Genomic DNA, 24,507 nt, shown 5'->3' on the forward strand with positions numbered 1-24,507 from the left:
GAGCGTTGAGCCAGAGTGCCATGAATACAATGAACTAGTATATACTATGAACTCGCGGTGATTAAAGGTCGGAAGTAGACCCGAAGCGCAAGCCGTAAGAAAGTGTGCGTTTGCCACCTCTTGTTTAGTTCTTGGAATGTCCGCTGCATGGCGGTGCTTTTATATGGGGAATATATGATGAAAAGATGCGAGATGGTGGTACTTGGAGTGTTGAATAGATGGAGGAACGGACACAAAGAGAGATGCATGGATGGATGCATGAACGGACGCAGGGGCGGATGCATGAACGGACGCAGGGGCGGATGCACAAACAGACGCACGCACGGACGGGCGGATGGATGCATGGACGGTCACACAGACAGACGCATGGACGGACCGAAGCAAGAACGAATGGACGGACGAATGCTTCGCCCCACTCTCCCCCATTCACTCCATGGATATGCTGCAATTTTTATTGATGCTGCAACAAAATGCATCCCACAAACAAATGGACATCCAGGAAAATGACGTGTGCCGTGGTGGAACTCTGAATGCCGAAACGCGCGCAAACAGCAAAACAGAGCATGAAGGTTGCTTCAGAACTCACGGAGAGCCGAAAGTTTTGACAGCTTTAAGAAAATAAAGTCTCAAGGCAGGAGAACGCGTTGGCAGGTTAGAAGAAAAAGCTGGCAGAAGCTTTTGTCAGGGATCAATTCATACACAAAAGAGGCTAAAGTCTATAACATGTTTGGTAGTGTAGCAGGAAGACAAGTACACACACTTCCACTTATACAGCCACTTATCACAATCATTGTCCACAACTATAGTCCCATGAACTAGCGCTCTTTGGCCATAAAGTGGCTCTTGCGCCACAAAACACCAAACATCATCATCATATATACGTCAAGAATAAATTTGCTGCCCCCCTTTGCTTTCCTAAAGAGAATATTTGTCATTATATGGTTGTATCTGCATTTAAAGTTATAGGTTCTGACCATAATCTCCCTTCGTACCAGTGTCGCGAGAGCTTCATTTTTTTTTTCTTAGTGCTCAGGACTTACTGACTGGTATCTAGGTAGTGTACCGAGGCCATGCATTTCTTCAAGTAAAACCACATCTGGCTTGTTATCTTGTAAGATGTGCTGTTGGATGACAGATTACTTAGCCCTGAATCCTCTACAGTTCCATTGTCGTTTGCGAAGTTGCCCTTTTCCACTCCTCACCATCGCCGTCGGTTATTTGTGTGGGGGGCGTGAAAATAGCTGGGTGGATAAAATGGTTTGGAGTTGTGGTAGTTGTCTGACGGGTATATGGTGCCTGTGGGGTTTGGTGAAGGTTCGCGACAGCGCCCTCAAGGTCTTGGGCTGTTTGACGCTGTCTCCTTCTTCTAGCCTTTCTACCCAGGCTGATAGTGCTGTCAGATCAACAGACGTTTTAGTGGTCCTATCTGTGGTAGATTGAAACGCGGTTAATAACTGGTCTACTTTTTTTCTCAATGTTATCCAACGTTGTCTGTTGCGATAGGCTTTCTTGTTTACTGATTGGAGAATCTGTAGTTTTCTGCGTTTTGGCCTTTCGTTTTAACGGAGGGGTAGTTACTTCCATGCGATCGTCGTCTTTGAGTGTTTTCTCCTGCATTACAGTATTAGTGATATGAGGGCTTCTGCGTTTTGACAATTCGCGCACCATAGTGAGGAGTTCTACGTTCGCTTGCATCGTTTCTATGATTTCTTTAATTCGTCTATTTTCATCTTTAAGCCGTTCTAGCTCTCTAGCTGTTACTGTTATTGCTGGCGTTGTTATTTTTAACCTCCATAGTTCTCTCTGGTCACAAGCCACGTGTTTTATCTACTCAGCTTACCTTGTTTGTTGGTTACTCAGACGCCGATCTTGACCTAGAACTGCGTTAGGAGCTTGCAAGGCTTGGGCTCCTTAAAGCGGACCGGGATCTTGTTTGATGTAGTTTTCCAGGTGTCTATGTCGAGTGCCCTCGTAGACGTCCTCTTGGTGGGGATAAGCCTTGCGTTTGATGTTCTCGTAGCCTGGCCCATTGTCTCTGTTTTACTACATAAGATTTTTTGAACTTGGAAGTGCAGCTTTTATTGGCGGTAGCGTGGTCGTTTCCTCAGATTTGACATTGGGGGTCGTATCTGTGGTCGTTTTTAGGGTTTTCAATGCCGCGACCAGCATTAGGTTTATCTTGTGGGTCGGGGCTCATGTCATTTCTGTGTCCCTGTCTGTTACACTTTTTGCAGCAGTCAATTTACTTGCGGTGTAGTATGCACGTTACTACTACTACATCATAGCATACACCAGAGGGCACATTGTTCCCACTGAAGAGCACAATGACCATCGTAGTATTCCCCAGTCGTTTAGCCATGATGATGCTGTGGTTTCTTTCAGCGACAAGAGCCGCCCCAATGCTATACGTTTCTTCCAATGTGAATCCTTGAAATACCTTTGGCTGTCCCTTCTGGTGCTGTTTCATATACTGCCACTTCTTATTTTTGGCCTCGCATAAATATTTTCTTGATTTTTCTGTACTGCTCTGCTCAGTCGGGGTCTGGGGTGCTTAATAGCTATCATGATGTTTTGCGTCTTGTTGCGGCATATTACGTTGAAGTTCCAAACTTCTGGTGATGTAGCCACTGCTTGATGTATGTCTCTGATTATACCCGTTAGGCCAAGTGTGGCTACGCGCAGCCCTCCTCTGGGTCGGATGACAATTTTGTAGTCTCCCACCGGTAGCTTGGGCATTCTGCTTATTTTTTAATGTGGTTCATCCGTCTTTCTTGCGTTCCGGCTTGCGTGTTACCAAAACCTGGTTCTACCTCGTTGTTAGTGCCATGGCAGCGACTAGCGTCCACAGCCGATCCGTCTCCGGGCTTTCAACGACTTCCATATAGTAAGGTGTGCCAGCCTTCTTCACTCTCGGTAGTGGCTGGTGATTCATCACGATCGTGTTCTACATACAGCGTCCTCGAATCAGCGTCAGTGTCTCACACGTCACCTGCCAACGCGGTGGATCCCTTCGGGTTTGCAGCATGGGCCCCTAAAGGAAACAGGTCTTTTTCGCTGGGCTTAAGAGCGTCTCATCTGGTTTGCAACGAGAAATGGTCGTAAAAAGGCTAAAAAGAGATGGCCTACCTTGTCTTTGGTGTTCTGAGAATCTGGATCACGAGTCGAATCTTTCGATATCACTTCGAGAAATGTTCGTGGTAATTTTCACTGCAAACTCGTTCATGAAAGCAGGAGCCAACGTGAAGCGCATCTGAACTCGTCGGCACTTGCACCGTCCTCCAACTCATAATATACTGATTAAAAGATTTTTGTGGCATAGTGCTCCTCATCGGACACACGACTTCCACGGTTTAACTAAAAATTGTTATGGGGCCTGGTGAGTGGCTTTTTAAGCCGTGGGTTTGCCTTTCTAGTTTGTCGAGGTACGTGACCACCTAGTTCGATTACTCACTCAGCAGGTACAGATGGGTGGACAGACAGACAGATAGACAGACACAAAGATGGACGCACGCTTAGACAGACGCACGGACGTACAGACGCACGGATGCCCGAGAGCAAGAACGAACGGACGGACGAAAGCACGGAAGCAAGAAAGGACGCACACATGGACGGACGGATGGATGGAAACTAGAATGAACGGATGGACGGAAGCTAGGATGGATGAACGGACGGACAGACGGAAGAACGGGCGGATGGAAGTAAGGACGGATGAAGAGGCGGACGTACAGAAGCAAGAGCGTACGGACAAGCAGACAAACGCACGGATGGACGGACAGAAGCGCGGACTGCACAGGCTGATAGATGAACGCTTCATCCCACTCATCATCATTCACTCCGTGAACATGCTGTATTTATTATTTTTTTTATTTTTAAATGCATTTCTTTGCAAACATTGGGGACTATAGGCGTATCTATTTATCTGATACTATCTATTCCTATTCATATATATATATATATATATATATATATATATATATATATATATATATATATATATATATATATATATATATATATATATATATATATATATATATATATATATATGGGAAACAAGCGTATATTTAACGGCTCGTTTTTCCGTGTTTTGAAGCAAAATTAATTAGATATAACAGACAATATAGCCAAGGATTGTATAGGGGAAGTTACTAGACCCAATTTAATGTAAGTGTGAAGAAATAAAAGTGGGTGAAAAGATAACTTGCCGCGAGCAGCAACCAAACCTGCGACCTTCGAATTACACGTTCGATGCTCTGCCACGGAGCTACTACAGCGGCTATCCCCCAGCCACTATAATGGGTTTATATGTGAAATTAAGTGTGGGAGTGTCAGTCAGCGCCACTTGTAGCCATGGCGGATAGTATGGCACACTCTTTATGAGCTTGTTTGGCATCACGTAGCACGTGAACTTAATACGAGCTGGAAGCTGACCAATAGTCCCTCGTATACAGCCTAACGGCACCAAGTCTGTCAGTACGAGACCCTCGTTATTAAATAAGGGAAAGAAGTGTATGTGTAAGGGCTCGTTTTTCCGTGTTTTGACGCAATAATAATGAGATCCAACAGGCAATAATGCCAAGAATGTATTGGGGAAGTTATTGGACCCAATTGTAATGCAAATGTGAAGAAAGAAAAGTGGGTGGAAAGATAACTTGCCGGGAGCAGGAACCGAACCTGTGACCTCCAAATATATATATACCAGATTTTTTGAACGTCATTCACGTTGGACATGACGTAATACAAAAGCTTCAGCCTCTATATTTTACCATATATATATATATATATATATATATATATATATATATATATATATATATATATTTGTAAGTTTGTGGGAAGAATGGAGAGCAATAGGATGGAACGGTGGGCTAGTTGGTAATTCATGATGGTTCAGCGAACTGGGAGCGAGGGGGTAAACACAGACACAAAGCAAAGAGGAGGCACACAGCACGAGGCTCAAGCTTTTTACCGCTGTGCTGCGCAGATACATTCAGGTATTCCTTTTTCCAAGAACTGCCCTTGAGTGGAATTGCCTATCACCCTTTATACTAGAGTGTCCAACAGTTGATTTATTTCTACATGATCTCAAAAACCATTAACAAATTGTTTTTTCTGCATAATCGTGCACCCCAGAGTTACGCAATGCTTTCTTTCAATTAGAATGTTTCAGTGAGCAAGACTGTGGAATTTGTTGGTGTGTTCTTTTTTTGTTTTTCGCAAATTTAAAAAAAGTGTGGAATACTATGCTTTTTCATTTTTCTTTTTACAATTTCTACCATAATCATTATATTGTATGGTGTTAATTATGCTTTTTCTGTAAGTAGTTCTCTATACCTATTGTCGTTTAGTACCTGGAAAACTGGGGCCGAATTCACAAAGCTTTCTCTTTGACTACGCATTTTCTTAGCCAAAAATTCTCTTATCTGGAGGGATTACTATAGCTCGGGTATAAATTTAACTTATTCAGCACTTAAGAGGGCAAGGAGGACACACGATAGCCTATGAAATGACAAGGAAAGAAAGACGTGTGTGCCGATAATATCAAGGTAGCACGCAAAGCGTCTTGCATCGAGAGTATACGTTGATAGCCAATGATTTGCTGCATCTAAATTTCAGTTCTGCGAGCGTCTGCTACGGCGCTTACGGGATGCCGCGTACGTTGTAATAGACATTTTGGTGGACTGTGCAAAGCCAAGCACTCGCCTTTAATCAACGACTGTAGCTAAAAAAAAATAATTGCTCGATGGCCTTAAGCCACCGAGCAATCCATGCACTATCTCACCAAGTACAAGTAAACAACACTCCAGGTGCACCACATGAATGAAACCACACATAAATTGATGCATGAGATGTTTGAAAATGTGCCTCGAATGTCTTCCCCTATTTAACGTGACCAGTTACCTTACATTTCATTGAAGCTGCGCTGCTACTTAACTAATTCGGTGCAATCTAGCACGGTATAGTGGTGAACGTAAGGGTGTTTTGTACCTATAGTCAAAGGTAGCCTTTGTTACAATATTCTTATTACAAGACACATGACCGACTTTGGTGCCTGCAGACGTATTGTGCGGAAATAGATAACAGCAGTAATCAAATGAAATTGTGAGCGGAATTTCGCTGGTTCCATGCACCGCAGCATTTTTATAAAGCGGAACGCGAGACCGTGCATACGCTTACGCTTAGGTATATGTCTACGTAAAATGAAGGAGCCTCGTCGGGAGGTGTCTCAGTACTAATGCTTTTCACAAAACACAGTGCAAATATTTCGTCCAGCGTTGTTTGAGTGCGCAAACAAAGCAAGGGACGTGTATACGAGTCTTGAGGCCGAGAGACGTTATCACACGTGCGAAAAGGATGAAAAGAGAGAGAGAGAGACTCTCGTTTCGGCTTCGCGAAAGCTTGAAATTGATAGATAATAAAGACAATTTTCTGGCCCAGCAGACGTCAGGGAAAGTCTTCGCAAAGCAGCGTCAGATGCTCGGAGAGCATAAAAAGTGGAGTACGCGTTATATGGGAGTGACAGCCACTCAGAAAGCGAGATGAAGTGTGACTGTCCTTATATGTGAGAATCAATGCTAATTAGGAGAGTTGAGTTAATGAGCCAAAACTTTCCTAAATAACGATAATGGAAGCAAACTGAGCATTCATCTAGTGAAAGTGACACTAGTGACAGTAATCTCATAATAGCTGATTAGCGTTGTCACAGGCCGATATATATTTTTATTTTCTTATTTATATTTGGCAAACTATGAGAAGGTAGCCTACGTTAGAGCCGGCTATCCCAACGTAATGACAGTAATGTACAAGAATAAATAGCGCACGGTTATACAGTCACACGTGGCGGTTTCTACGTTCTAGTAACCTTGGGCAAACGCATTCTAACTACTTTTTCTATTTTTGACAAAGTTTCACCGGACGTTTTTGCATTTGGCTTCATTCGAAGGAATGACGATATATCAGCAATAGGGCGAATGCAAGCACTGCTGCAGTGGACGAGCGGTTACAGCGCTCAACTACAATCTAGGAGGTACTTGGTTCGATTCGCAGAATCACTGAGCAGTTTTTTTTTTTTTCAAGAGGTTGCCCGGCCTAACATTATGCGTGATAGAGGGTACTAATTTTTTGAGAAGTAGGCTTTCGCACTTGCTTCTTTCACTCTCCTTTTGACCCAAAAGCGCTGTACTGTGCTCCTTCAAAAATTAAACAATTCAGGGTTCATAATTTTCTCCTCCATCCTCTCTTATCGCAAAAGTGTCCAGTGCTGAAATACCAATATCATACCTGGTATATTACTTTTCACGTGTTTGGATATTCGACCAGCAATCAGTCTTCACGGTGTTTTGAAGAAAATCTACACATGCAGTAAGCTAACTGCTTGCAGCCAAGTTGACTGCCTTTGTAGGGACACGCTTTCGTGCTAATTTGGTGGGCATCATCACATGCAGCAAGACCAAAGAGCACGGACAGTTAGAGCTGACGCAAACAGAGTGATTAGTTTTGGTCTACTCTCCCGCTATTTTTCATGCTGCACGCTTCATCAATGGTCAAAATGAACTATAGCAGTTAATCTAGTTCTGCTGAGAGGGTCCCCTATTGTCCAGAATGGAACAGAACAATGGCAATTTGATTTGTGTGATAAAGAGATACCCTGCTTTTGGTTAGTAGAATAAATTTCTAAACTGAAGTTTATTTTTTTTAACAACAGTTCCAGTACAGATGAAAGGTGCATGGACAAAATTCGTGTATTCAGCTTGACTAGGTTTGTGACCTTAATTGTAATTGCCAACCGGTATCAAAGTATGCATAAATATCACACACATATACAACCAAGGGTGATAGCTTGCTTATTCTGATTAAAATTGAAAGGTGGAAATCGACATATTCAACCAACGCAACGTGTACGAGATATGCCATGTAGAGTAGCTACGCTCTAAACTAATCTTCGCAGGTTCGTTCCATTTTACCCAATTTCTTGCCCATGACTGTAGGTTGGTAAATGGAACAACTTCTTCGAACACACATATTCTGTGTAAGGTTACATTTATTTTTATGCAGTACAAAACAAATTGAAATGTATAATGGCTCAAAAGAAAAATAACTAGAAACAAATTCAGCCAAGTCATTACCAAACTTACTCACCAATGATAAACGGATTCTCATTTAAAAGATACATTACATACATATACGCACACAAACATATACATATATACACCCATACATACATACATACACTCAGGTGTAAATATTAAAATGAATGGCTATATAACAACAATTCTAATACACTCATTTTGAATATACTACACAAAGTAACTTACGAGAGAAATCCACCGGCACTGTTATGTCTGAACACGGTGTTTCTCGAACCATCTCGCAAAAGCTTCATGCGTAGTTTTCCGCTGCTGCCCAGTGACAAGCAGTTTTTATAAAAAACGCAAGAATAAAGCCCTTGACAATGTCATGCTAAAGGAAAGGGCTGTGCATCAATATTTTGTACATGTCTGCAATATCACTCTATTTATTTACATAGCTTGGCTCATTCACAACCCACTAACAAAGCATGTTAGGACACTTGGGCTGAAAGTTGGCACAGCGCGAATAAATTCTAGACAATACATGAATAATACAATTATAAGCTACTAAGCTCCTTGGTCCAAACAGTGTTTATGTTGACAGCTATAAGTGCCATTTTGTTTCCCCAAAACACTTCTCAAAAGTAGAATCAACTTTATTTAGCTAAAAGTTTCTATTCTTGCGCGTCGTGGTGGCTCAACGGTGGAATTGACTCTTCCGTCCAAGAAAACAAAGAGCAATTATTTTTCCAGTTTGTGAATTGACCCCATGCTAACATTGAGGCAGCTGGTAGGAGTGCTTTTAGAGAGAGGAAACCACCACATTCCCACCGGTTGTGGCCTTGGGTAGCTACTTCACTTGGACAAAAATGATGAAACACACTCCTCAAGAAGACTTCAAAGTTTGCACATCAACACAGTTCCCATACAGCTGTCTATTAGTCTGCTTCAAAAATATTGAGTTTACTGGTGGGCAAAGACTGTACACTATATGAGGTGATGCTCCAGTGCACTGCATGTATGTCTTGCTGCTGGCCTCAACTGCGATGTTGCTCAGCACATATGTGTAAAATAACGACTAATACTATGCCACTGCAAAGTAATTATGTGTCATTTGCATGAAATAGGGACCACAATAAAAGAACATAACATTTGCCTTCACAAATTTCAATAAATGTAAATAAATTTCCACAGAGTTTTCACAGTTCATCTGTGGATAGTAATATTGGTTGTAAACACATTCTTACTTCCACTAACAAACCATTTTAAGATGCCAGATTCAATATTAGAGTATACCAGCACTTTTTAGGGCTAAATAATTGTACAGGCACCTAGAAAAACACAAGTGAATGCATGCTATAGCTACATATAAAAATAAATACTTTTATTTCCAGTCTGAGTAGAGCTGCATAGATGATAAGTCACTTGCATTACATTATGAACAAACCTATCCGAGCAAAGTATACATTTAAAAAGTTACACTTACACAGTAGATAAGTAGACTGTTGAAGGACGGACAGGCAGTGGGATAATACCCAAGCACTAAAATCTACTGTAAAGATATACTAGGAGTAGTGATGATCCTCTTCCTTCCAAATAAAATAATCCACATAGATTCACTTCCCAGAGATTATACACTCATGGCATCATTGGTGATATACAAATGAGTGTACACTGAAGGATTACATCGACTAAGTACATAATTACTGCATTCATGACTTTACTTCTTGTACTACAAAGAATGCAAACACAGTTACCATTGGCGACCATGGATGCTGTGATTTCTGGCATGTGTAAGTAGAGGCACGCAGGCACTTAACACACATGTTAAAAACTTCAGCTCAAAAATATTTGCCCACTAACACTACAGCAGCCTTTAAATAAGTGTCATAGTTTGGTATCTTCCATGCAAAATTTAAATAATTTCGAATGCAAGCAAACTAACTGCTGAATAATGCACTGCTAAGAAGTTAAGCAGCAGCTGCTCCTGACATCACAATGTGCTCTTTCTGCTGTTGTAAACTTTGAGCAGGAGTACAATCACTGGCAGTCCCTTTATACTTGTTGGTCTTCTGTGCTCTGTTCTTGATACACTGTACATGACCGTGGAGCACCGAACCCCTTGTTACTGCTGGAACTTAGAAAAATACAGATCATTGTTACAACCATGCTACATGCAAGAGTGTATAGTTGTCAATTATGTGCTCATATTTACAGATATTGTATTTTCAGAAGCCAATGACAAGCCTCAACACACACACACACACAAACAGTGAAAACTGAAAATATATTTAATATGATACAAGAGCAAAACTACAATGTTATAGATGAAGGCATGAAACTTCTGACAGGCATAAAAAGCCAATAGAGTGTCTTCTATTTCGACTTTACACTAGGTGCGAGAAGTAGACCACAAATAAGTTCACCAAGAAACACAAGTTAGACTGCATTATAACACAACAGCCAATGTTCATAACTTTAAGGCTGTCTAACATAGCCAGCTCACCATACCACATATAGTAGCAAATGGGCAGTCTAGAAGACACAAAGACCTTGTGTATCATGAGTGTGCTTGTTGCTGACATCTATTATTATATTAAATGAAGAAAACCTTTCAGAAATGCACTTCATCAGGGAAAATAATCATACGCAACAAACACAACGGGCTCCTACAGGAGCCACCAACACTCACCATTATTGTTGATACCAGTGTCTTGCCAAATGGATATGCTGCGTCCTGCACAGAACACCAAAGGAGCGCTCCATGACTTGGATTGCATGTGTGCTAGCTGCGTCACTCTGCTGCTGAAATAGGTTAACCACAGACAGAGAAATGAGAAGCAATGGCTTTGAAACACACTGAACGTCACCTTTAGAGATCAACAATGCATACTTAGGTCAGGTACAATTTGTAGAAAAATATATATCACTATGCAATCGTGGTGAACATGTTCGGCTGAAACGCAAGCAACAGCACTGAGAGAGAAAAAGCTACATTAGCTAAAAGATGCAGTTACTGGCCCTATGTCATCTGAGGCTTCTTCGATAGCTCTTTCTCCTTGCAAGTTATGAACAGCCAGGCAATTTTCACCCACTTGCTATTTCCTTCCAGAGCACTTGATCTACAGAGGGAGTCACAAGCTCGAGAGCTCAATAAGGAATCAAAGTATTTGTGCTCGTTTCAAAGCACAAGCTTTTCAGTCTCAGATTATTGGAGTTTCATTCATAAGCTGCAGGCTTTCAGCTTTCAACATTCTCAATTATCTTGCAATTTAGTTCTATAGATGTTGAATAAGAATTATGTGTAAGAATATTACAGGTATCCACTGCAAGCAACCATGCTTGGGTTTTCAATTTGTGCACAGTAAGTGGTGTTCACGTAATCGTATGTATTAAAGAAAAACTAACCTTGCAGCCAGCCGTTAGGCAGTTTTGTGCCCTCGAAGCTCCCAAGCAGATCACAGTCCTTCCAGATGAGGCTGTCATGCATGCTTCCACGCCACATCCGCTGAATGATAACAGTCCCAGTAGTGACATAGGCTTGCACAGTTAGGAAGAACGTGTCCTTCCTATTTTTGTACAGGTGCTCCAAGTAATGATGAGGATTGATGTGCCAGAATGTGCAACCGATGCATCACAGGACCTTAACAAACCAATCTCTGGGATCTGTGAAGAGCCAAAAACGAGATATTTAAAAACAATCATTAAAAGCACTCACTTCTAATACTTATTTGAGAAAGCTATCACTTCGTTAAAGTGATCAAACTCTGTCATAATTACTTTGAAATAAACTGAAGCCTTATGTAAAATTTACGTACCGCAATATATATGTCCTACTGAAGTATAGTACTACCACAGTGGTAATCGTCTATAGAACAAATTTTCCAAAATAACATAAATTTTTTAAGTGCAATCTGGCTCCTGAAAAATAAATTCACAATAACTTTCCAACTATCAAACGTGGTCAATCGACAGGCCCAACCTCATAATCAAACAAGAGCTCACTTGTATCAAATCACAAAAAACTTTTTATGTATTTGCTCCATAATATATGTATGTATATAACAGTAGTAGTAAATTTTTCATGCTTCAACTTACAATAGAGAAACATTACATCTGATGGGCTTAAAAACTTGCACACGTTATAGAACTGCGTGAATTATAATACCGGAGAAATTTAGTTCTGCAAAGTGAACTCACCGATGGCAGCATTTAGTAGCCGTCGGTGTCATGAGGAACCAAGTACGGCCAACAAGCAAAGGGCATCTGCAGACTGGAAGCTGCCAATGACAGCAATGAAGGGCTGACAAGGCGTGCACGTCCATTGATAAAGTGTAAGAACTGGCCATGACCGGCTGTTGTCAAGGCTCTAGTGCCGTGCAAAACGATGACCAGACAAACTCGGAAACCTGTAGTTAGATGATATTGGCCTACAGCTTCATCCAAAGCAAGGCACCGGTGAAATCTTTGCTTTTTCTGGGGGCCGGAGGGAACCTTGACGTTCACGGGCTCTCACTGCCACATAGAACTCTCAAGCTGTTACCGAAGAACAGTCTAGGCGCGCTTCCAAAGTAACACGATCCACAACAAAATGTAGCATCTCGCAGTTTTGGTTGATCACATCACAGCGCTACGACTATGGTTATTACAAAAAGGAGAAGTGACGACTTAACAAACAAAAGCGCCAAGCTGCCCCACCACAACTTCGCAGGGCAAAACAGTTATCAACGCTGTCTTTCAATTTTCGGTCACACGAGCACAGCTTGTTCACAAGTCTTGGAACGTCAACACAGCACCACTGTTCACAACGAACATCGTTTCACTGCCGAACAGTACATTGCTCTCAAGTAAACAGAAGCGTATGGGCTAATCAGTGGCGAAGCAAGAGCCGAGCGCGTAGTTCATACATTTCCGTACGTACTTGGGGTCACTCAAGTAACGCGTCAAAACGCTGTCAATCCGATATGTCGCACAGCACCCAACTGAGAGACTGGAAAGTCAAGCGAACGAACTGTTACAGGCACACAAACACACATTGCAGGCGTCTCGAGTGCTAGTTGCCGTCGATACATGGACGCCGATCCCCGCTTGATAACCACACCGACGCACAGGCTTCGCTGCGCTTCACCGTACACCATTGCACTGCCACAGCTTTCCGCACTGCTTACACGCACCGGAAGAGCTGCTGTAATCACAACACATCCGGTGAAACGCTGAAGTAACTCGTGCGAGAAGCGTTTGCTGAAAGTCGCACCGACCGATATGCTGTTTACGATGCCATGTTGTTTTCGACAACTGCGCAGCACATAAGAAAGCTCTTAGAAAGTACTTGCACTATTTTCACGGCGTGACAAAATTTTCTCTTATGTGCGAGGGGGGTGATATGACGAACAGGACAGGCGTGCCAGATGAAAGAAGTGTTTTGGCAACGTCACGGAGTAAGCTGATGTAGAGGGTATTGCTTCACAACCAATCACAAGATGTGCCTGTCGGCCAAGCCGTCGTCTGCTCGCGTTTGTCGTCTGCTTCGATCAGAGCATGCGACAGGGGATTCGCCTTCGCAACGCTATTATTCTTAGGTCAAGTGGTCGCTGCGTCGCACAAAATACATGTCAGTGGCTCGCTCTACCTTGGAATGATGTTCGTGCGCCAAGTTAAATGGCTGGTAATTGACGCAGGGATGAATTCAGCCTAGGTTTGCTCCAGAATCGTGAGGGTTTGCATATTTTCAGTGTCATACAAAGTTACTAGGGTCATTTCATTCCGATTGCTTGCCATATTATCACGGTCCATATCGGTGTCTGAACAGTGAAAGTGAAGATGCTCAATTTGTTTGTAGTTCCATGCGTAATCACGCGCACCCCTAATACGCTTTGGTTTACAAAGCACGCTTTGTTCCAGATCGTCCCAAAGTGTATTGACAGCTGTATTTCAGAGATCGCAACCATTGGACAGTTAGAGCCAATGAAAGTACACTAGAGCACAAACTTTATGAACCACTCACTAAAAACTTCCTCCCAATTTTATTTCCAATAGCGTGCAAAGAATGTGCTCCCATTAACCTCTTTGGTGGTAATTTCCACCAATGAGGCAAGGATCTCGAGTCGCACTTTTAATTGGATGAGATGGGGTGCAACACAACAACATAACAAATAAGGTTGATCCTATGCCATGCCGCGTTCGAATGCACCGACCATTCACGTATCACATTGGTTTTCATCCAACCACGAATCTTCACATGCGTAGTTTTATGCCATTGACACCCAATAGAATTCTTCAATTACTGCGACTTCGAACTTATTGGATGATGGTGGTTGTCAACACCAACCACTGCGTACAAGGGAAACAACACGCGAAGCTCAAAGCGCCGAAAGAAATAAAAACGCACCAGCAGTCATCAGGCAGCCCTTAATGGGCGTGAATTAACTCAAAACCAGCCAGGGCACCAAAGTATACCGCCGCGGCAGCAGGTTCTAAGTAGCCACATTGTTCCTAAGAGTGGTCCGGACCACTCTTAGGATTTTCTTTCAGCCATGCTGTTTTTACGCACAATTTCGCTTCGTGAATCCACTTACGAGCACTTTTCGGTGACGTAAGCAAATATAGCAACTGCATCACCATCGCTGACATGTTCCCGGGCAGTCAAAGCGCGCTTTATTTGCAGCGGCTGATGTGACAACGATGGCCTCTTACGACGTTTTTTCGTTTCGTGAATCGACTTACGCAACAAAATTTCTCTTGCGCAAAAATGTTTTCGTAAGTGACTTTTGTGAATCCGGCCCCTGGTAAGCAGTATGTAATAAATAAACTAATAAATAAATAAATAAAATCTTACTATATATGTATCTAGCCACCTATGACTTCAGCTCTCCTGGCTGTTTCAATAATGGTATTGATACCATATTGGTAAAGAATAACATCACAGTATGACGAGCATAAATCACTACTCATCACATGAAAATCATTACATGTATGAGATGAATGTCATGATTTACATTTCATGATCCTGCTGCTCCTGCAGTGGTTTCGTTCACATCACATAGTGCAAAACTAGTATGGTATGATGTGACCGCTTGATTGATTTGATTGATATGTGGGGTTTAACGTCCCAAAACCACCATATGATAATGAGAGACGCCGTAGTGGAGGCCTCCGGAAATTTAGACCACCTGGGGTTCTTTAACGTGCACCCAAACCTGAGCACACGGGCCTACAACATTTCCGCCTCCATCGGAAATGCAGCCGCCGCAGCCGGGATTCGAACCCGCGCCCTGTGGGTCCGCAGCCGAGTACATTAGCCACTAGACCACCACGGCGGGGCATGATGTGACCGCATGGCAAACATAAGTGACCGACGCTAACGTTGAAATCATGACAAGCAGTCACGTAAGTCATCGCTACAAGGCGTGCTCGCGGTCGTTTCGGTAGCTTCACGTATACCAAACTTGGTATCACGTGACGTTAATAGATGGCAAAGGTAAATGACCCATCCAAACATGATAACCATGACATGCGTCCCATGCCAGCCATGACTACATGCTAAGCTCACAGCGTGCTCGTGGCCATTTCACTAGGTCCACATATATCAAATTCGGTATCACGTGATGTGAACAGACGACGACAGGAAATGACATGTTCAAACATGATAATTATGACATGGAATTCATGTACGGAATAGTTTACGTCCACCTGGCAACGTTGTGTTGATTTTAAAGTGACATATTAACCTTCCTCATTCATGCTTCGCATATCATCGACTACCACTGTATGTGGAATCTGCCAATATTTCGTTATGCGTTTATATATATATATATATATATATATATATATATATATATATATATATATATATATATATATATATATATATATATATATATATATATATATATATATATATATATAGAGAGAGAGAGAGAGAGAGAGAGAGAGAGAGAGAGAGAGAGAGAGACGTATACATATACAGTGATTTAGGGTGGTCCCCAATGTCGTCGCTGACGACGGCAGCGAAATCCAGCCGAGAGTGTCCATATAATCTCTATCGCAATTAAAAATTAGTGAACAAAAATGTACGAATGATCGCAACACTCCTCAAGTGGCCAGCGGACCTGAAAAAGGTACGAACGCATTCCGCTTGCATGCGGAGTGGGAAAGGACACTTTCTGTGGTGATAGCCCCCAGGCGCGTCAAGTGTCCGCGTTATCTGGCGCTGTCGCCCGCAATTGTAAAGTGTCGTTTGTACGTGATGTCATTGGTCACATGAGTGTTTGCTATATATGTATGCTGGTTGCATGGAATAAAGCTTGGACGTTATCTCGCGCGCATCGGAAGCGGCTCAGTCCCTTTCTCAGCTCCTGCGGCCGGCCCGGACGCGCATGGCCTTTCGCTAGGGCGCAACACGACACTTTCTACGCCAGCCCTCCTTTTCTCGGTTTTTCGCCCTTTATCACATTTCGGTGACCTCGCCAGTATTGCCGCGAGAGAAATGATCTGTTCGTCACTTATTTCTAGTTGGATGCCCGGCAGCCGCCAGTGATAAAAGCAGCGCTGCCACGGCATATCCTCATGCGAGAGCGCTTCCATGGGAGCTATAGGGAGTTTCCTTCCCCTGGCTTAACTGCGATCAGAAAATTATACACAAGGCGTACGACAACCACTACTACGCAACCAATGTTGCAATCACAAGAAGCAATCGCAGCTTATCCAACGAGTGAATGATGATGAGTGGGGTGAATCGCCCGTCAATACGTCCGTGCGTCCGTCCGTCTGTGCACCGTATATTTGTTTGTTCTTGCTTCCGTCCGTTCGTACGACAGTGTGACCGTCAATCCGTGCGTCTGTTCGTGCGTCCATCCGCGTCCGTGCATGCGTCCATCCATTCGTTCATGCGTCCATCTGTCTGCTTGCCTGTACGTTCGTCCGTCCGTGCGTCTGCCTGTCTGTCTGTCGGGCCGTCCGTCCATGCGTGCGTCCGTGCGTCCGTCCGCCCGTCTTTTCTGTCGGTCCATCCGTCCGTTTATTGATCTACTGAACACTCCAAGTACCGCCATCTCGCATGCTTTCATCTTGTATTCATCATATACAAATTCCACCATCCACCGGTCATTCCAAAGACTAAACGAGAGGTGACTACAAAGTACTACTACTACTACTGCTATATATAGTGCGGACACACGACCCACGGCATAAGGAGCTTCGCCCCTGAAACCTGTGGACGCATTGCAGCGTTTCAAGCTATGAATACCAAGTAACAGCCAGTGCCGACCGCAAGGGGTCGAGTTAGTGCTATATGCCGTTGTTGTGCGATGTTTATTGGCGCAAAGGCGTTTTGATAGCCAAAGGGCGCCAGTGCATGATTAAGAGTGTGAAGAAAGGTTATGTTCAGCACCTGTATAAAGGCCTAAAATTCCTCGTCCTAAAGGCGGGTAAAACATACAGGTATTTAAATCATGATAATGAATTGTGTCCAATGAAAACAATCAGCAAAGGGTTGTGAAAATGAAATCAGGAAGGGATGGACGCGTGCCTACTCAAAGCATTTGTTGCTAAAGGCAGGTAGGCCAGTGCTTCCTGTAATGTACCCACCGCAACAGCGACTGTGTTCAGAGGTCATGCATTGAAACAGCATGGTAGATGACGGGATACCAATGAGCCTCATTTAAAACTGACAACAGTAAATTGAGTTTAAAAAACTGATCTCTACCGATAAACATCGCGGAATGAGGAGGCATTTGCTCTCGGTGTAGTAAAGGAAAATGCATTTTCCTGATATGGTCTAGTTCAGTGCATTAAAATAAAACACGAAGCATGGTCAGTGGTTCGCCCCATTTCTCGCACATGGGTGGGTCACCACCGGACAGAAATTATGAATATATGCTGTAAGTGCGTCTGATTTTAATCCTTGTATATGTAGCTTCTGTAAGACGTGACTTTAATATTGGCAGCCAGTTACCTAGTTGCGGTTTCGTAACGTGTAGTTTATGTTGTGTGTGTAACACATGGGCTCTGCCAGTAAGCTCTGAGCTTTTGTTTAATGAAAACTTTTAGGTCAATCACAGGGAGCCATGGACGTATTGTTGGACTTTTTTCTTGGCGCCTGCATCTAGCTGGTCTGCTAAGACGTTTTCTTCTGTTTCGCGGTACCGGGCACCCAGCCCACATCGTGTTCTTAAGTGTGTAAACTGTGCACAGGAGTGAGTAGAGCAAGTTTAGGACAAGAATTTTGTGTGTTTTCATGGCTTGAGGGCTTTTACAACGCTCAGGAAGTCGGTGTATATCACTTTTCTTTGTGAATGGAGTTCTTTTATGTGTTTTACGGCCGCTAGTATCACGTAGGCTTCTGCTCAAAAGATGCTTGTGTTTTGACGCAAAGTGTTGGCATCTGTAAAGGATAGACTTACCGCTGTGTAAGGAACTGAATTGTGGGTATTTGAGGCATCGGTAAAGAATTCAGGACATGAATATTTATGCTGGGTTTCAAGGGACTGTGTACGAATATGTTCGATAGGTACCTGCTTGGTACCTTCAACGAATCATAGATTGCAGTCTATGAGCTGCCACTGCCACGGTGGTACATAAGAAGCAGGCGCAGCTAAACGGTGTTCTAATGATACGCCTGTTTCTTTAGCTAGACTCCTCACACGAAGTGCGTATATAGGGCTATCTCATGGCAGGGCAGTTGTCGAATAGGTGTTTGCTGTTCACTTATTTGTACTTTCACAAGTACACAAAATATAGGTAGCACCTCTGGAGATGTAGCGACTACTCATTCGCGTCAACATATAGGCTTTCGTCGGGGCTAGTACGAAAAGCGCCTGTAAAAAGGCGAATACCCAAGTAGTGCACAAGGTCCCGCATCTTCAAAGCGCTTTGCAAGACAAATTGTTCGACAACTGCCCCGTAGTCTAGGCATGTTCGAATCAGGCTTTTATGAAGATTTAGAAGGCACTTCTTGTCGCTTCTCCATGCAGTGCGCCACATCACTTTGAAGATATTCACTGTTTTAAACCACTTGTTGTTTACGGATTGTATGTGAGGTACAAATGTTAGTTTAGTATCTTATATTACGCCCAGAAAATTACGCTTGCGCTTTACAAACATTCACCATGTAGGTAGATGTCACGGTCAGCGTGAATGCCTCTCTTTCTGGAGAACAAGACCCTCGTGCTTTTCTGCAAAGTCCGTCAAAACGAATTTTCCTCTGCCCATTTGGAAACCTTGTTTAAGCCAAGTTGGGCCTGCCGCTCACACATTGCGAAATTGCAGGATTTAAAACCGATCTGCACGTCATCGACATGCGCACAATAAGATATTTTGCGTGGATCGTAGGAATGCGACTGAGGTGTTCATTTTTGCAATAAAAATTGTGCAACTCAGGACACCACCTTGCGGCACTCCAGTCTCCTGGACAAATGTTCGAGAGAGTGCATTCCCCGCCCGTACACGGAAAGTGTGATCGGACAAGTAGCTTTCGATTACGGTTAGCCTGCTACTTCGGGTACCTAAGTGCGAATGGTCTAGCAGTATGCCAAACTGCCATGTCGTGTCATACGCCTTTTCCATATCTAAGAATACTGAAAGAAAAAATTGCTTTTGAACAAAGGCGTCGTGAATTTCTATCTCGATGCGAAGCAGACGATCAGCGGTGGATCTACCCTCCCGAAATCCGCACTGGTAAGGGTGCAGTAGATAGTTTATTTCCAGGGAATAAAAGCCCGTGGTTAGATTCAAGACACCCTGTAAGCCGCGGCGAACACGGTCGTGGCACTTGCAGGATCTATGAATCTGTCATGTTCCCTTAAAAAATCTGAGCTACTTCTACCATCTCACAGAGGGGGCAAAAACACATATTCAGTATGCAGGTAATTCTCGATGACATCCCAGTTACTCGAGTGGATAGGATCCGCGTGTTCGGGTTGCACATTCAAAGCAATCGGCTCACCATATACACACTAAAAACAGTTCGCACTACTGTTGATCACACCTTGCGGCTTCTAGATCGGGTCAGTAATAAACATGGTGGACTACAGGAGGCCGAACTCCTACGCTTGGTCCAGGCCTTTGTTATCAGTAAAATAACATTTACAACGCCTTACCTACACTTTCTTAAATCATAATCCGATCAGATTGACATCCTTTTACGCAAAACGTATAAGTTTGCTTTAGTGGCGCCTATACGGACCACTACTGAATGGCTCACGCGTTCCGGCACCTTCAACACCCTCGCTGACTTCAGAGAAGCCCACATTTTATCTCAGTGTAACAGAATTTCTAACACGCTGATGGGTCCACACATTCTACGAACCCTCTACATCACTCCGGCACCCATCATCAAGGTCAAGTACACCATTTCTCACCACGTACACGAGATCCTATACATTCACCCACTTTCCAAAAACATGCACCCTGAGCACCAGAAACAGCGCGGGAGACAGTGTGCGAAGGTTCTCAAAAAAAAAAAAAAACTGGCAAGTACCACGTACAGTGGGAATCGATGATATGCGCAGCAAGAGTGAGAAAGGTTGATATGTCTTTTTAAAATCAGCACATTCTTACGAGGTTGAGGTAAGTGATGCCGTACATGACTTGCTTGTCATGATTATCATGTTTGAATGTGTACTTTACTTTCATCATCTATTCACGTCACGTTATACCAAATTTAGTATATATGGAGCTTGAGAAACCGCCGCGAGCACGATATGAGCTAGGTATGTAGTCATGTTCTTACATGGCACGTTTGTCAGGATTATCATGTTTGCACCAGTCATGTGGTTTTGTCATCCATTGACGTCACGTAACACCAAATTTGGTATCTGGAGCTAGCAAAACGGCCGCGAGCGCATCATAGACGGCCCAATATGATACATTGTAGCGTTTATGCGCACTTAAGCTGGGCACAGCGAAGCTACGTTAGCAAAACGTGATTGAATAATATGTGGGGTTTAACGTCCTAAAACCACCATATGATTATGGGAGACGCCGTAGTGGAGGACACCGGAAATTTCGACCACCTGGGGTTCTTTAACGTGCACCCAAATCTGAGTACACGGGCCTACAACATTTCTGCCTGCATCGGAAATGCAGCCACCACAGCCGGGATTCGATCCCGGGACCTGCGCGTCAGCAGCCGAGTACCTCAGCCACAGCAAAACGCGAGCACTCTGTAGTCTGACGCCAGGCACGACCGCTGCGACCAGCGTCCGTCGGCGCGGCCCGACGGCTAGTTACGCGAAATGCGACATGCTGCATTTCGCGCCGATGCATTACCCAGACAACACTGCGTCTCTCTGTTTTCGTGACAGAGCGACGCCGGGCGCGCTGAAACGCGTATGCGCCAAAGCAATGCAGCGCGGCGCGCCTGCGAGTATATGGCAGAACCAGCACCTGGCGTGGCAACGCCGGCCTGACGCCACGCAATGAACGCCGGAAAGCACGCACACTGCGTCACGTGGAAATTTATTGGTGTCTTGACTGTGGCATGTAGTAATGTTCTCACATGACGTGCATCTCACGATTATCATGTTCACACCATTCGCATACCTTCATCATCCATTGACGTCACGTATTACCAAGTTTGGTATACTTGAAGCTAGCGAAACGGCTGCGAGAGCATCATGAGTTTGGCATGTTGTCATGTTGTTACATGACAGGCATGTCACGATTTTCATGTTAGGGTCTGTCGCTTGTGTTCGCCATGCAATCTTGCCATACCACACCAGTTTTGAAACATGCCATGTGAGTGAAACCACCGCTGAATGATTGATTGATTTGTGGGGTTTAACGTCCCAAAACCACCTTATCATTATGAGAGACGCCGTAGTGGAGGGCTCCGGAAATTTTGACCACCTGGGGTTCTTTAACGTGCACCTAAATCTGAGCACACGGGCCTACAACATTTCCGCCTCCATCGGAAATGCAGCCGCCGCAGCCGGGATTCGAACCCGCGTCCTGCGGGTCAGTAGCCGAGTACCTTAGCCACTAGACCACCACGGCGGGACAGCGAAACCACCGCAAGAGCTGCAGGACCATGAAATGTAAATCATGAAATTCACGACATACTTTGCAAGATTTTCATGTTATGACTAGTCAGATATTTTCTTCATACAATCATGTTACGCCATACCAAGTTTGGTATCGATATCATTGTCGAAACGGCCAGGAGAGCTAAAAGTCATAGGTGGATAGATAGATAGATAGATAGATAGATAGATAGATAGATAGATAGATAGATAGATAGATAGATAGATAGATAGATAGATAGATAGATAGATAGATAGATAGATAGATAGATAGATAGATAGATAGATAGATAGATAGATAGATAGATAGATAGATAGATAGATAGATAGATAGATAGATAGATAGATAGATAGATAGATAGATAGATAGATAGATAGATAGATAGATAGATAGATAGATAGATAGATAGATAGATAGATAGATAGATAGATAGATAGATAGATAGATAGATAGATAGATAGATAGATAGATAGATAGATAGATAGATAGATAGATAGATAGATAGATAGATAGATAGATAGATAGATACGCTCAAAGTAACCGAAGTTCGCTAATAAATGCTTCGCATTTAAAACAATTCTCCTCCTCCAATGATGTCCTCTATGTTCATGCGGCCGTTTACGGTAACAGGCATCACTATGCAATATCGGTAATCAACTCTCACGGCCAGGTTGCTGCGGCCACCTCCATTCCTGTCTCTTCTTCGGAGCAAGCGGAAGACGCGGCCACAACCCTGGCCCTCACAATACCTAGTTGATTCGGTATAATCAGTGAATCCAGAACAGCTGTATATATTTTTGGAGTGGGCAGGGTTTACAAACCAGCCCTTTCCCTACTTTTGCATCATCACCTTGACCGGCTTGTTGCACTAATCTTGACTCTCACGCATGCGGGTGATGCTGGAAACGAGGAGGCCCATGCGAGTGCCCGAAGATTCACAGTCCAGGCACACGCATCGGATGTGCCGCAACTCGCTATGGAGGAGGCACCGTTTACAGCGCGGGATCACCTTATTTCATTCAATGATATTTGCGTCCACTACCAAAGAGAGCGTTTAACCTTCCCGCAACTCACGCGCAAGTCTTCACGCAAGTGCGAAGTTCTGTGGTGACAGCTGCAGACTCGCACCTTCCTTTCCCCTTACCTCCTACACCGCATTCATCCATCCTGCTACCCTTCCCCCTCTTATATCTTCTGTACCTCTTCCACAGCAGACTTGAACCACATCATGTGGAGCTGCCCTAAGCACCCTGTTCCTTTTTTCCTGTAACGCCTATTTTCCACTGAGGAGCAGTGGGAGGCTCCCTTGCGCAGCTCGAGGCCTGACATTCAGGAGGCCATCCTGGAGGGGGCTGATAGGGTAGAGGAGAACTACTTCGAGTAGTTAGCTCCAACAACGCTGTTTCCTATAGCCGCTCTTTCGCCTTGAAGCTTTATGTTCTTGAAATTATCAAGGTTCTCGGCAGTCGATGAGTTCTGAAGCAACACCTTATTTTGTTTCTCTTTTGTTTTTTTAGCATTCTTACAATCACTGTTTTATCAAGGAACACGTCGTTTGGCGGACAGTCCAGTTTGTGAGATAGTATTCGTGGCAGCGTCAATAATAAGAGCTGCAAGTTACTCTACAGCTGCTTCTATACCTGTCACGCATATCAGACCTACTTTTGTGAGTAATTTTTCAAAATAGCTCCAAGTCAGCCTTGTCTATGTGCCATCTAGGATTCTGTGAAAGACTTTCATCTATTTCTGTGCTCAGAATTATCAAAAAGTGGTCGCTTCCGTAAGGATTGTTAATGTCTTTCCATTTGAGAAGGGGTAGAAGTGTTGCGGATGTGATTCGAAGATCTATGGATGAATAGCTAGAATAGCTATTGTTCTCCAGACTATATAGGTTGGTTGTTTTTCAATCAAAAGACATGCACCGGACTAGAAAAGGTACTCCTCGATTATACGTACTCGCGCATCGCAGCAATAATCACCCCATTAATTACTATGCATATTAAGGTCCTAGATGAAATAAGGTTAGACGAAATGAGGTTCCGGAAGTTGATCAATTGAGGCCTGGAATTCATGTTTGCGGAGCTGATTGTGTGGGAGTATGTAAAGAAAGGAAATGGTGACGACTTTATTGAAAAAGGCAGCTCGAAGAGCTGCTGTCTCAAGGCAAATTTGAAGTGGTAAGTGTGAGCATGCGCCCCGCCGCGGTGGTCTAGTGGCTAAGGTACTCGGCTGCTGACCCGCAGGTCGCGGGATCAAATCCCTGCTGCGGCGGCTGCATTTTCGATGGAGGCGGAAATGCTGTAGGCCCGTGTGCTCAGATTTCGGTGCACGTTAAAGAGCCCCAGGTGGTCAAAATTTCCGGAGCCCTCCACTACAGCGTCTCTCATAATCATATGGGGGTTTTAGGACGTTAAACACC

The 24,507-nt window shown here is 43.7% G+C and overlaps 1 protein-coding gene across 5 annotated transcripts; it reads right to left on the reverse strand.

The window, feature by feature from the left end:
- Positions 1-8,023: 8,023 nt before the first annotated feature.
- LOC142804262 (uncharacterized) lies at positions 8,024-13,513 on the reverse strand. Of its 5 annotated transcripts, none has more exons than XR_012894555.1 (4): positions 12,270-13,513; positions 11,478-11,735; positions 10,762-10,871; positions 8,024-10,206 (listed from the first exon to the last, which is right to left on the reverse strand). XR_012894555.1 is itself a non-coding variant. In XM_075891010.1 (4 exons), exons 2-4 carry the CDS (start codon positions 11,572-11,574, stop codon positions 10,040-10,042), a joined length of 303 nt encoding a protein of 100 aa, XP_075747125.1. In that variant the 5' UTR covers positions 11,575-11,735; positions 12,270-13,513; the 3' UTR covers positions 8,024-10,039. The 5 variants fall into 5 exon arrangements, 2 of the variants coding, with proteins under 2 accessions (XP_075747125.1, XP_075747124.1); XR_012894556.1 differs by having other exon boundaries at positions 8,024-10,200; positions 10,762-10,874; XR_012894554.1 differs by having other exon boundaries at positions 10,762-10,874; positions 12,270-13,512.
- Positions 13,514-24,507: the final 10,994 nt, after the last annotated feature.

This window comes from Rhipicephalus microplus, chromosome 3 (genome assembly GCF_043290135.1).
Source record: "Rhipicephalus microplus isolate Deutch F79 chromosome 3, USDA_Rmic, whole genome shotgun sequence".
Taxonomy (NCBI): Eukaryota; Metazoa; Arthropoda; class Arachnida; order Ixodida; family Ixodidae; genus Rhipicephalus; species Rhipicephalus microplus.

Coding starts and splice junctions, on each gene's coding strand:
- LOC142804262 (XM_075891009.1), bottom strand. CDS start 11,574: ATGTGGCGTGGAAGCATGCATGACAGCCTCATCTGGAAGGACTGTGAT. Junction 10,807..11,477: donor GCCTAACGGCTGGCTGCAAG/GTTAGTTTTTCT, acceptor TGTTCTGTGCAG/GACGCAGCATATCCATTTGG. Junction 10,207..10,761: donor CACTGGTATCAACAATAATG/GTGAGTGTTGGT, acceptor TATTTTTCTAAG/TTCCAGCAGTAACAAGGGGT.